The sequence below is a fragment of the Dendrobates tinctorius genome, unplaced genomic scaffold, assembly GCF_039654945.1.
Source record: "Dendrobates tinctorius isolate UK_male_01 unplaced genomic scaffold, ASM3965494v1 ptg000041l, whole genome shotgun sequence".
NCBI lineage: Eukaryota > Metazoa > Chordata > Amphibia > Anura > Dendrobatidae > Dendrobates > Dendrobates tinctorius.
In genome coordinates this window covers 881,774-895,895 of record NW_027361709.1, presented here as the reverse complement: position 1 = coordinate 895,895, position 14,122 = coordinate 881,774, and the positions used below count along the sequence as shown (strand labels likewise).

The window sequence follows — 14,122 nt, the reverse complement described above, 5'->3', positions numbered from 1 at the left end:
TACCTACAGTCAAATATGGTGGAGGCTGAGATGTATTGGGGTTGTTTTGCTGTCTCTGACACTGGGTGTCTTGACTGTGTGCAAAGCATCATGAAATCTGAAGATTTCCAAAGGATTTTGGGTGACCATGTAATGCCCAGTGTCAGAAAGCTGAGTTTGCGTTCTAGGTCATGTGTCTTCTAGTAGGTCATTGGCTCAAAACATCAAGAAGCCCTCGGTAATGGATAGATAGAAAGCGCTGGAGAGTTATGAAGTGTCAGCAATGAGTCCGGATCTAAATCCCATTGATCACCTGTGGAGAGATATTACAATTGCTTTAGGGAGAAGACGCCTTCACATATGAGAGACCTGGGGCAGATTGTAAGAAGAAGAGTCCAAGATCCCGGCTGAGAGGAGTAATAAGCCTGTTGGTTATAGAAAGCGATTGATTGCAGTTATTTATTCCGAAAGGTGCAGTTGAGGAGGCCAACAATTTTGTCCGGCCCATTTTTTAGGTTTTGTATAACATTATGACCGATTTCTCCTTTTTTTTTTTTTTCTCTGTTTTGTGTTTTTCCAATAAACACAAAGGAAATAAACATGTATAACAAAACGTGTGGAATTGCAATAATTGTCTAGAAGAAATACTTCATTTTCTGGAACAAATTCAAGGGTACCAACACTTTGGGCGATGACTGTGTATCACATGTCAGATGCAGCTGAATGGAGCCTGCACCACTCACGGTGAATGCCGGAGCCTGCATCTTCTCAGCTGGGACATGAATGAGCACCGACTGCTGCTGTTTAACCATTTAGATGCTGCCGTCCTGCTGACAGCGGCAGTGTTGTGGTTCTGATTGGTGTCGGTGCCAATTACGGACCGCCGTTGGCCCGTCTGCATACAATCTCGAGGTGCTGATGACAGATGGGAGCCTAGTGAATGCCAAAGAAGCCATCTTCATCCTGTTACCTAACTCTAGTAACGAGTGCTAGCGATCATCACTAATTACCAGAATTGCCCTGATCTAAAGAATCCCGTTACCAGGTCACTTTTACGACATGCAGAATAGCGAAATCCCCCAAAAAACAATGTGGAATTGCATTTTTTTTTGTCGATACTCCTGCATTGGGACCTATTTTTTTTCGTTCTTGTTTTTCAGCAAATTATATTGCTATAAGGTCACTTCAGACTTGCAGCTCTTGTAAGAAGTGGAGGAAAAATAGCTTACATGGGATGAGGGTAAGCTACAAACTGTAAGGGGGTAATGCACTTTGCAAATCCATTGACGTCAATTTTTTTTTTTATACTTAAGTGCCTATAATTGGGGCTTAAAAAGCATTTTTCTCGTTCTTGTTCTCCGGCAATAATCATATGACACATATAACATGCCACTGACTGAAAAGGATTTTTGCATTTGCAGAGAAACAAAAAACCTGTAAAAGCCAAATGGTGAAATATTTTAAAATGCTTTTTAGGTGAACAACGCATATAAGCGCTGCTAATTCGGAGCACCGGTTGGATACCCATAAACAGAACGGAGCTCCGTGCCTGGCGGGATGGAGTCGGGCGTTCTGCTTTCTCCGGCAGGCCCCCATAGATGAATTATTGCATCCGCTGATCTATTCCTTTGGTGCATTTCGCAGCCTGGATCTCAGGATATTTTGGGGCTTCTACAGTCAGACCCGCTCTTATCATATGGAGATGTGACGACTTTTCCTGGGACTTACCTTACAGTCCTATCAGGCCTGGAGTTCGTCAATCCTCCCGCTATTCCTGTGGTTTTCCTTCTGTTTACTGGGCAGAGATTTGTTTGTGATCTCTTGGGACAAGAACTGATGTGAACGGACACCTTCCCTGTCCTGTTCTGTCATTTTCTGGCTTGTTTTTGTTTTTCTTGGAATCTATTGGAATAAATAGTCATTTGTATATTTCTCTAGAAAATGATGTGGCCGAGTTCAGTGCCAGTAAAAGCAACCGGGGGTCACTTATAATGTGCTGTAAATGTGGAAGGAATCCCCAAGGGCGGCCCTCCATCTCTGGCGCTCTTTGCTGGGTGGTTTCACCTCCATGACTATCAGCGTTTGTACAGAACTCTTTAATCCCTCAAACAGATCTTTTATGCAGAAGTTTTAGGAAAATCGTTTTATGTAGATGTGCTCCTGCGGGAAGCCGGCGGCAACATATTACTTTATATTATTGTGTTACCACTTAGAAAAAGCATTTTATTATACAAGCACAGTAGTAATGTATTTAAGCTGGAAGAAAACAAAGCATTTGGCTGCATGTTTAGCTCAATCTGTTTAGTCATATCCAATAAAATTGCAATCACTCCGTCCAAAAGATCCGCACAAGTGAATTAGAGCAGTTAGTCATACTGTCTAATAGATGGTCAGAACGGTATAAAGAGCAACCGAACATGGATCATTGACTTATTGGGAGATCGGGCCCAACTGAATAGTGAACCTGGCCACAGCGAACTGGTTCAAGGGCATATAAGGTGCAGTTATCGCACAGACCCAGTAGTCGGTCAGGTCTCCCTCTACAATAACAGCCTGTTTTTCATGAATGTGGGGAACCAGCCATAGTATGATGAAATACTCCCCCCTTTGTACAAGTATATAACACTACCCCCTATGTACAAGAATATAACTACTATAATACTGCCCCTATGTACAAGAATATAACTACTATAATACTGCTCCTATGTACAAGAATATAACCCTGCTCCCTATATACAAGAATATAACTACTATAATACTGCTCCTATGTACAAGAATATAACTGCTATAATACTGCCTCCTATGTACAAGAATATAACTACTATAATACTGCTCCCTATGTACAAGAATATAACTATAATACTGCCCCTATGTACAAGGATATAACTACTATAATACTGTCCCCTATATACAAGAATATAACTACTATAATACGTCCCCTATATACAAGAATATAACTACTATAATACTGCTCCTATGTACAAGAATATAACTACTATAATACTGCCCCCTATGTACAAGAATATAACTACTATAATACTGCTCCATATGTGCAAGAATATAACTACTATAATACTGCCCCTATGTACAAGAATATAACTACTATAATACTGCCCCTATGTACAAGAATATAACTACTATAATACTGCTCCATATGTACAAGAATATAACTACTATAATACTGCCCCTATGTACAAGAATATAACTACTATAATACTGCTCCCTATATACAAGAATATAACTACTATAATACTGCCCCCTATATACAATAATATAACTACTATAATACTGCCCCTATGTACAAGGATATAACTACTATAATACTGCTCCATATGTACAAGAATATAACTATAATACTGCCTCCTATGTACAAGAATATAACTACTATAATACTGCCCCTATGTACAAGGATATAACTACTATAATACTACCCCCTATGTACAAGAATATACTGTAACTACTATAATACTGCTCCTATATACAAGAATATAACTACTATAATACTGCCCCTATGTACAAGAATATAACTACTATAATACTGCCCCTATGTACAAGAATATAACTACTATAATACTGCTGCTATGTACAAGAATATAACTATAATACTGCCTCCTATGTACAAGAATATAACTACTATAATACTGCCTCCTATGTACAAGAATATAACTACTATAATACTGCCCCTATGTACAAGAATATAACTACTATAATACTGCCCCCTATGTACAAGAATATAACTACTATAATACTGCCCCTATATACAAGAATATAACTACTATAATACTGCCCCTATATACAAGAATATAACTATAATACTGCCTCCTATGTACAAGAATATAACTACTATAATACTGCCCCTATATACAAGAATATAACTACTATAATACTGCCCCCTATGTACAAGGATATAACTACTATAATACTGCCTCCTATGTACAAGAATATAACTGCTATAATACTGCCTCCTATGTACAATATTCTCACTTCTATGTACTGTAAAATCAAATATTTAATATGTCAATTGATTTTGAAAGAATTAGTTTAGGATGAATGTAAAGTGTTTGTATTTTCCTTTCACCCCTTTTTTTCGGGGTTTGCAGCTCGTTGTTGCTGTATGACACAGACAACTATCAAGAGTGTTTCTCCTTTCAGAAATTTGTTGTCCTTTTTCCTTGTTTCCCATACACTCTAGTCATTTATGGGTTAACATACTTTCTTGGTAATGGATTTGTCGGAAACTTGTATTCTTACTTTGACCGCTCAGTCCCTCAGTTGGTGACTTCTTTTCTTCCTTTGTCCGCTCTTTGAGGCAGATGTTATATTGGAGATATTATTAGCGACATCTTAAAATAAGGGAGACTATGTAAAGCCAGCCCTAGTGTGGGCATTGCGCCTGACAGCGGAAATGAAACCCCTGGTATCGAGAGGCGGATTGGATATAAGAAATAAATTATTATGCTTGGAAGCGCTGCATGTGTGAGACGGCGAGATCCGCAGCATCGTACCCAATTAATTATTACTAAGTGTTAAGTGGTAAATATTTGTTACAAGAAGACTTTATTAAGGTTCCTAGATCTGCAAAACACTGACATCAGGTAATGAAGCCGAGGATTCTTAAAGGGAAACTCCACTATATTTACAGAAAATGTTCAATGAAATCTAATGTATTGAGTCCACTCTAGTCACGTCCAAAGATGCGCTAAGATTTGTTTTGGTTTATTCTTAAATCCCGGCTTAGTTGAAAGCGACATGGAGCAAAAGCCTTTCAGCACATCTAGTAATCAGTGCATGATAATTATTATAATATGTTCACAGTGACTGCAACAGCAGAATAGAGAGTGCAGCTCTGGAATGTAATACAGGATGTAACTCAGGATCAGTAATGTATGTACACAGTGACTGCACCAGCAGAATAGTGAGTGTAGCTCTGGAGTATAATACAGGAGGTAACTCAGGATCAGTAATGTATGTACACAGTGACTGCACCAGCAGAATAGTGAGTGCAGCTCTGGAGTATAATACAGGATGTAACTCAGGATCAGTAATGTAATGTATGTACACAGTGACTGCAGCAGCAGAATAGTGAGTGCAGCTCTGGGGTATAATACAGGGTGTAACTCGGGATCAGTAATGTAATGTATGTACACAGTGACTGCACCAGCAGAGTAGTGAGTGCAGCTCTGGAGTATAATACAGGATGTAACTCAGGATCAGTAATGTAATGTATGTACACAGTGACTGCACCAGCAGAATAGTGAGTGTAGCTCTGGAGTATAATACAGGAGGTAACTCAGGATCAGTAATGTATGTACACAGTGACTGCACCAGCAGAATAGTGAGTGCAGCTCTGGGGTATAATACAGGATGTAACTCAGGATCAGTAATGTAATGTATGTACACAGCGACTGCACCTGCAGAATAGTGAGTGCAGCTCTGGAGTATAATACAGGATGTAACTCAGGATCAGTAATGTAATGTATGTACACTGACTGCACCAGCAGAATAGTGAGTGCAGCTCTGGAGTATAATACAGGATGTAACTCAGGATCAATAATAATGTATTCAATATTCCTGATCAGTACTGTACTAATCCTGTATAATACCCCAGAGCTGCGCTCGCTATTCTGCTGGTGCATACAGTATACAGCGACACTCTTGAAGGTTCTTTCCATGTATAAATTTCTTATCATACTGTCATACAAAAAAAGGGTTCAACACAGTGATAAGTGACGAAAAAGGTACAAATTTCTTAAGTGATTATTTATCCTGTTCTGATCCTGAGTTAAATCATGTATTATACCCCAGAGCTGCACTCACTATTCTGCTGGTGCAGTCACTGTGTACATACATTACATTACTGATCCTGAGTTACATCATGTATTATACCCCAGAGCTGCACTCACTATTCTGCTGGTGCAGTCACGGTGTACATACATTACATTACATTACTGATCCTGAGTTACATCCTGTATTATACTCCTGAGTTGCACTCACTATTTTGCTGGTGCAGTCACTGTGTACATACATTACATTACTGATCCTGAGTTACATCCTGTATTATATTCCAGAACTGCACTCGATATTCTGCTGGTGCAGTCACTGTGTACATACATTACATTACTGAACCTGAGTTACATCCTGTATTATACTCCTTAGCTGCACTCACTATTCTGCTGGTGCAGTCACTGTGTACATACATTACATTACTGAACCTGAGTTACATCCTGTATTATACTCCAGAGCTGCACTCACTATTCTGCTGGTGAAGTCACTGTGTATATACATTACAATACTGACCCTGAGTTACATCCTGTATTATACTCCAGAGCTGCACTCACTGTTCTGCTGGTGCAGTCACTGTGTACATACATTACTGACCCTGAGTTGCAGCCTGTATTATACTCCAGAGCTGCACTCACTATTCTGCTGGTGCAGTCACTGTGTACATACATTACTGATCCTGAGTAGCATCCTGTATTATACTCCAGAGCTGCACTCACTATTCTGCTGGTGCAGTCACTGTGTACATACATTACTGATCCGGAGTTGCAGCCTGTATTATACTCCAGAGCTGCACTCACTATTTTTCGTGTACACACATTACGTTTCACCCCTTACAGTATATCTTGTACTCATATCTCGCTTGCATATTATGTTAGTATATAATTTCTCGCACATTCCAGTTCTCTGCTTGCGGTCAGTGACTGTAGTTGTTCAGGATGGACATACGAGTTGTTCTTACAGCTGAGTTGCTTGTTACAATGTATCGGTGTAGGCAGCCCTGTCAATTACTTTGATAAGATCTGTGCTGCTAGTTTGTGCCTCTCTCATCTTTCTGCCTTCTCTGATACATTGTTCATACATTGATGTGATCAGGATTACAGCTCAGTGTAGAATTTGCATTTTTTATTCCTGATTTTTCCTTGATGAATATCTCACATTCCTTTGATAAAATCATTGTAATATTGACTGAAGTGTAAGTAAAATGTTTGTGCTCGTCCTGAGCTGTAGTGAGGCATCTACAGGGGTGTAGGAACCTAATGTTCACACCATTGCTTCAGATTTCTTTTATTGCTGTGAACTGTGCTTTTCTTTTTATCCTTTCATTTTTTTTTAGACTCCACTAAGTCGTCACAGAAGTCTCCACTACCGTCCCCATCATCTACATCTGGTTTGCAGATTTCCGTGGTCCGACTTAAGATTCTGCCCCATTCGCTTGTGTTCAGATTACTGCAGACATCCTGCAGAGGCCGTGATGTACGGCGGCTATTGGAAAGTGTTGCAGAATCTGGCGTCCTGTCTTATATCTCACGTGTCATGAGCCGCAGTCCGTACAATGCAATGATTTTAGGATTCCTGTAAGGAAAAAAAAATTAAAACTGATATTTGTTTTTTTCCGCTTATTAAAATCTATGAGGTACATCAATAATTGTATTTTTTTTGTTATTGTTTCTTGGTAGAAAATGCTTGTAAATAGTTTCAGATCATTTTGGCGGTAATTGTCTACATTGGGCCAATAAGTCAGGTTGTATAAATTTTGAGAAATTAATTTGCAGATGTTTTCTATTTAGGATAATGGTTTCGGGCGAGGCTTTGTTGCTCTGCGCCTATTACTGCAGCACGGGATGCCCGGGACACTGTGGGAAATGATCTGCGGGCTGAGACTTTTAGTCTGCAGATTTTAAAAAGCAGAAAGACAAAACCTCATCTCCCGGATGGAAAGGAATTGTCTAAATCCAAAGAGAAAATCCATGGAAGTAAAAAAAAGTCTTACAGTTTATTAGAAAGTTGTGTGACAACCAAAGCGGAATATTTCCACCTCTCATTAGGGTTGTCCGTCCCCAGCTTTCCAAGGATCCTCAGGAACAGATCTGCTCTCTTGTGCCCGTTATTCCCACATTGACTCATTAGTAAGTCAACTCTGCTCTTTGGTTGTCTGGGAAAGCTCATTGGTGCCTTGTGTGGGAACTGTAAGGGCGCCATATTAAAAATCTCTACATTTTAAGGTGACAAATCCTCCTAGTTAGATGGCAGTAAGGCAGGGGGGATGTGTCACTGCAGAATATGGTAAAATATTCAGAATTGAGATTCCTTAGTGGTTGATTCCTTTTAATGGTTAACTGAAAAGATGGTAACATCTTGTGTTACCATCTTTTCAGTTAGCCATTAAAAGGTATCAACCACTAAGGACTCTCAATTCTGAATATTTTTCTGTCTACTGGCTAACACGGTACAAAGATATACATCTTTCCTGCAGAATATGGTAGATTTTAAATTTGGAGGAGTGTTAAAGTTTGGTGATAACCATGTGAGAGTTGTATTGGTGTGAAAATGAGTTGTCATCAGGCTGTACTAGAAGCACACGGCTGCCTATGCGTCTCGCCGGTCATTGTGCTGCCGCTCCGTTTCGCCGTTCATGGCGAAACCTCTGCCCTTCCACTGGTCCCTTTGCTGCCTGTCGATGCAATAGTTAAATACTTCTCCCCCTTTCTGCTGTCTTTTCTGCTAATGATGTAATACCTTTTCCGTAATTCACACATCACACTGCTGTCTTTTGTGGATGATAAAAGAAACGAGAGAAGAATTGACACCTTCGAAATGTGCTTGAAGGATGTTATCGATACCATGGATTGCAAGAAGAGCTAATAAAGCCAGACATGTCACTGGAAGCATGGATCACCAAGCTACGACTTGCCTACACATCATACGCAAAGAGTTATCACTGCAGAAGGACATCCTGGTCGGAAGCATAGAAGAAACAAATCGAAGAGGAAGATCAGAAAACCGATGGCTTGATACTATCAAGATAATGGCGAAGAAGACCCAGGTGGACCTATCGAGGCGGCACAAGATCCATCTTCCTACAGATCGTTCATCCATCAAGTTTGCACGGCACGAAAAAATAATAATAAAAAAAAATCTTCCTTCTCCTGAGATATTTCTCGTGCTGCACCAATTCTCTGAATTGTGCTACCTTTGAAAATCCGTCTAAATCGAATTGTCAGCCTACAGTTTTTAAGGATGGTTGCAAAACACTAACTTTTTTCATAATCCCTCTGATTATAAAAATTTCTATCATGTCTTCCCACACACATCACGCACACAGTCATTTCCTATCTGGACATGTACAGATAGTGCCGGGTGACCGGTTCACGGGCTTTAGATAAATGCACTCATATATTATAAAGATGGCTGCCCCGTACACTCCAGAGACTTCTCACCTCTTCTGCCACCTGTATTCTCACAATCTCGGGCTATCAGTCCTCGTGTCGGAATGTGTGATATTGGTTCTGCACGTCCCTTTATGTTGTACAGTATTGCGGTGTATATTAGCGCTATAGCAATAATACTGAATGTAATTTTGTAATCAGCAGATTTGTTTCATAGCAGGAAAGACTGACACGTGTTTTGTTTTTTTTACTGGGAAGTATTCTGTGAGTTTCTGTAAGAATTTGATTTCTAGTAAAAGCTCTGCAGTATTTCATCGCTTTGTTTGGCACTCTGCTGGGAGGATAGAAAACTTCCCGCTAGTTTTCACTAATTGAATAACAAGCCGTTCATTATACTAAATAGACTTCTGAAGGTCAGATATTGAGCGAGCGCTCACTGTACAGGAGCCAAGCTCCGGATGTTGTGCGCCTCGGACACTTGCACCCTGGTGTTTTTACTTTCTAACAGGTTTTATTTTTGTTTTTGTAGCTGCAGAAATTGTTACTGAAATCGAGAAAAATGAGAAGGTTCGCTCCGCTCTGGGGACAAAGCAGGAAAATGTGAGTATAAGAGACTGCGGCCGCCAATGTCTTGTCAATTTCTTACATGATATTCCTCAGATTCGTCGCTGTTACTTTCACATGGGACAAAATTCCTGTAGTCTGGGAGCAGTGTGGCCGGGGCAGGTTTGGATGATCAGGCAAAAATTGCTTTCAGAAATATGGACTATTGTTCTTTTAAAGAAACATTAAAGACAGAGAAATATCCTAACATTTGCTCATTTAATCTCCTCTTTACCTTGAATTTTATTTGACTCTATATTACATTAAAAGCTGCAACAATTGTAAGAATATCATCCGCATCCCATCTCCTCCCTGCTATTTTGCTTGCAAAAGGATATAGTGTCAGCTTTTTCTCTTTGATTAAACCACTCCTCTTCAATGAAGTCATTCATGTTTGAGCCTCTCCTTTATGATTGAGCCTCTTTTTTTTATTGAGCCTTCACATTTTGATTAGGCCTTTCCTCTTAGACTAAGCCCCTCCTTTTTGATTGACCCACTTTTTTTTAATCCTCCCTTCCGTTGTTGAGCACTGTCTTTTTTTATTAGACCAATCGGGGTCTAGCCCTGCGTCTCGGGGGTCTAGCCCTGCGTCTCGGGGGTCTAGCCCTGCGTCTCGGGGGTCTAGCCCTGCGTCTCGGGGGTCAAGCCCTGCCTTTTCTGTTGGTTCTCAGCTAAAAATGGAGCAATTCATAAGAAGGATTTCTACAATCTGTGTCAGATGTGTTTCTTTTCATGTCCATGTACCTTGCAATTGGCTTGTTTTATATATTCTAAATAATACTGGTGAGGAGGATCAGTAATATTGGGTTAGCGCAGTGACTAGCCTGTGGGGGGGGGGGGGGGATTTCCGTTTTTGTTTAGTGTTTGAACTGATCCAGACATCAGATTCGGATGGTGTTCATTGGTTCACCTTTGGTGCCCCTGGGATCGTCCTTGAGGACCACCACTGTCCCTATAATATGGCAATAGTGGTTCCACTATTACTCCCCAGCAACATGCCCGCTGTCTTGGGGTCATACTTGATTCCGAGCTTTCCTTTGCCCCCCACATTCGATCACTGGCTCGCTCTTGTTATCTGCACCTCAAAAACATTTCTAGAATTCGACCTTTTCTTACTTTTGACTCTGCAAAAACTCTTACTGTTTCTCTTATTCATTCTCGTCTCGACTATTGTAACTCTCTTCTAATCGGTCTCCCTCTTACCAAACTCTCCCCTCTCCAATCTGTCTTGAATGCTGCAGCCAGGATCATATTCCTCACCAATCGTTACACCGATGCCTCTACCTTGTGCCAGTCATTACACTGGCTACCCATCCACCCAAGAATTCAGTATAAACTTATTACCCTCACCCACAAAGCACTCCATGGCTCAGCACCACCCTACATCTCCTCCCTTGTTTCAGTATACCACCCTACCCGCGCCCTCCGTTCTGCTGATGACCTGAGGTTAGTATCCTCAATAGTCAGAACCTCCCACTCCCGTCTCCAAGACTTTACACGTGCCGCGCCAATTCTTTGGAATGCACTTCCCAGGTCAATACGATTAGTCCCCAATCCCCACAATTTTAAGCGTGCCCTGAAAACGCATTTATTCAGACTGGCCTATCGCCTCAACACATTAACCTAACCTATCCCTGTGTGGCAGAGCCAAAAGTTTTACCATAACCAGGTTCCCAGCATCATGTTCCCACATGCTTTATGCATCCATTAGCCCTCTGTGTCTGTACTGTTACACACTTAACATTATGGCTGGTCCATACAATCAGGGCAACTGTTACCACCCACCTTTCGTGTCTCCCTCTTTCCTCATAGACTGTAAGCTTGCGAGCAGGGCCCTCACTCCTCTTGTTATTTGTTATAATCTACTGTATGTGATTATTGTTATGCTGTAATGTCTATTGTCTGTACAAATCCCCTCTGAAATGTAAAGTGCTGCGGAATATGTCGGCGCTATAAAAATAAAATTTATTATTATTATTATTAATAGACGTCTTGTGACCGTGGTCCTTTAAGCAGTTAGATGATACAGGCTTATTCCATGTATTCCCTCTTTTCCTGGGGAGCCTGCCCCCCTCATATGCTGATCGTTTGGACCGCAGGACCGCACATCATTGCCACGCAGCTCATCCATTGTCTTCTGTTCCTCTCTTTGCTCGCATTATGAGCCAAGCGTCCTTGCTCTCAGAACAATAAAGCTGTGCAAAATTTGTCTACCTTAACCCCTGTCTGTCTGAGCAGCAGTGAAAGCGCCCACGCTCCGAGCCCATCCATAGCGGCACAGATGGCTCCTCGCTTTCATTTCTATGATGTGACCTTCTACCGGGCTGTCAATTAATAACAGACGGTGATGGGCCAGACGAGTCGGGATGACATCAGCAATCGGGATCGCTCACTCACTGTGACATTTAATGACTATTTCCGGGATATGATGTTCCTACAAAAAACATTCATAATGTATTGTGTTTGCTTTTTAAACCCATATATGAAATCCTGAAGTGTTGGGTTATGTTGTCCGGATTGGAAATGTTCTGCACTGGAACCATTTCACCACCGGAGTGACATAATAAATGGCCATCATTGTTAAGTGCCTCTAAAACCTGTAGTGGTCAGGACACGAGGTTCAGGACAAAACGCGGTCAGTTGGTTTATGAAAAAATACCCCAAATCTGTCTGCTCAGTATTGTGCTGGTCCTGAGTGTCGGAGATGAACAGAATGATTTCAGAAGTAATCGTCTCCCTATCAGATATGGAAAGGTGTATGCTGTGGGGAGCAACGAGCATCCGGCACGGTGGAGGCGGAGGGTGAGCATCTAGCACGGTGGAGGCGGCGGGCGAAAATCTAGCACGGTGGAGGCGGCGGGCGAGCATCTGGCACGGTGGAGGCGGCGGGTGAGCATCTGGCACGGTGGAGGCGGCGGGCGAGCATCTGGCACGGTGGAGGCGGCGGGCGAGCATCTGGCACGGTGGAGGCGGCGGGCGAGCATCTGGCACGGTGGAGGCGGCGGGCGAGCATCTGGCACGGTGGAGGCGGCGGGCGAGCATCTGGCACGGTGGAGGCGGCGGGCGAGCATCTGGCACGGGGGAGGCGGCGGGCGAGCATCTGGCACGGGGGAGGCGGCGGGCGAGCATCTGGCACGGGGGAGGCGGCGGGCGAGCATCTGGCACGGGGGAGGCGGCGGGCGAGCATCCGGCACGGGGGAGGCGGTGAGCCTCCCGTACGGGGGTGGGGTGGAGGTGGCGAGCGTCACGCACGGGGAGGTGGCGAGCATATGGGAGGGGGGGAGTGGGGCAGCGTGTATTCTGTACCCGCATGGTTCTCACTGGACATTGTGCAGTGATCTTGTACCACAAAGTGCTCCAGTGGATTGTGAGATTATTCCTGCACAAGCGCTATAAAGGAATTGCCCTAAAACCGTTATTACATATCCACAGCATGGATGATAGAGGTTCAATCACCAAGGGTCCAGCTGCCGATATCCCCCCCCCCCCCACAAATTCTAAGGATAAAGTCCTAAAGCCCCCTAGGTGAATGGCGCGATACTGAGCACGTGTGACTACGTTCATTGTCTACAAGTGGGATGATCGCATATGCTCAGTACGGCTCCATTCAAACAAAGGATCTTTAGGATCAAAGTTCTCAAGATCAGTGGGGGTCTTAGAAGCTGGAGCCCCAGCGATCATACATTAAACATCTATCCTTTAAATGTTGTATATTTGACAACCCCTTAGATGTATTTGGACTTCTATTATCTATGGTGTCTGTCAGTATCTATGGGCTTATTGTGTTTCTTTGTATTCCTTGGATTTCACATGACTTCTGCGGCAACAGATGGCATCTTTTGGGGGTGTCATATGGTGTGAGACCATGTATAAATGAATGAGTTAGTTCCCCCATAGATGTCTATGTGGACGCTGATTGACCAGGCTTCACAAAGCTCTATGAAATGTGATGGACACTGATATAATTATATTGGGGTCTTCATATGAAGATTTTTGTTTTACTGGTTTTATTTGAGGTTCCAAGTTTCTGATTTTCTGCTTTTCTCTTGCAGGGCATGACGTTCACCAAGGACCAGAGTGAGGAGCAGATTGACCAGATTCACCAGGATTACAGTGAGTGCAGCTGTGTGTTTGCCTGATATCCCGCGTGCGCCCTGTCCCTCTGTTTCGGCGTGCGCCCTGTCCCTCTGTTTCGGCGTGCGCCCTGTCCCTCTGTTTCGGCGTGCGCCCTGTCCCTCTGTTTCGGCGTGCGCCCTGTCCCTCTGTTTCGGCGTGCGCCCTGTCCCTCTGTTTCGGCGTGCGCCCTGTCCCTCTGTTTCTTCAGCGTACACAGTTTCGTTCTCAAAGCTGAAGGTTTCTAACAGAGTTTC

General features: G+C 42.6%; 1 protein-coding gene across 4 annotated transcripts in view; it reads left to right on the top strand.

Annotated features, from left to right (window-relative positions):
• RAD18 (RAD18 E3 ubiquitin protein ligase) overlaps nt 1-14,122 on the top strand; it is a 281,611-nt gene that overhangs the window by 107,797 nt on the left and 159,692 nt on the right. For all 4 annotated transcript variants that reach the window (XM_073574946.1, XM_073574947.1, XM_073574945.1 and 1 more), the window contains exons 8-9: nt 9,679-9,749; nt 13,805-13,865. In XM_073574946.1, coding sequence (XP_073431047.1) covers nt 9,679-9,749; nt 13,805-13,865 — 132 coding nt within the window. The remainder of the gene's footprint in view (nt 1-9,678; nt 9,750-13,804; nt 13,866-14,122) is intronic.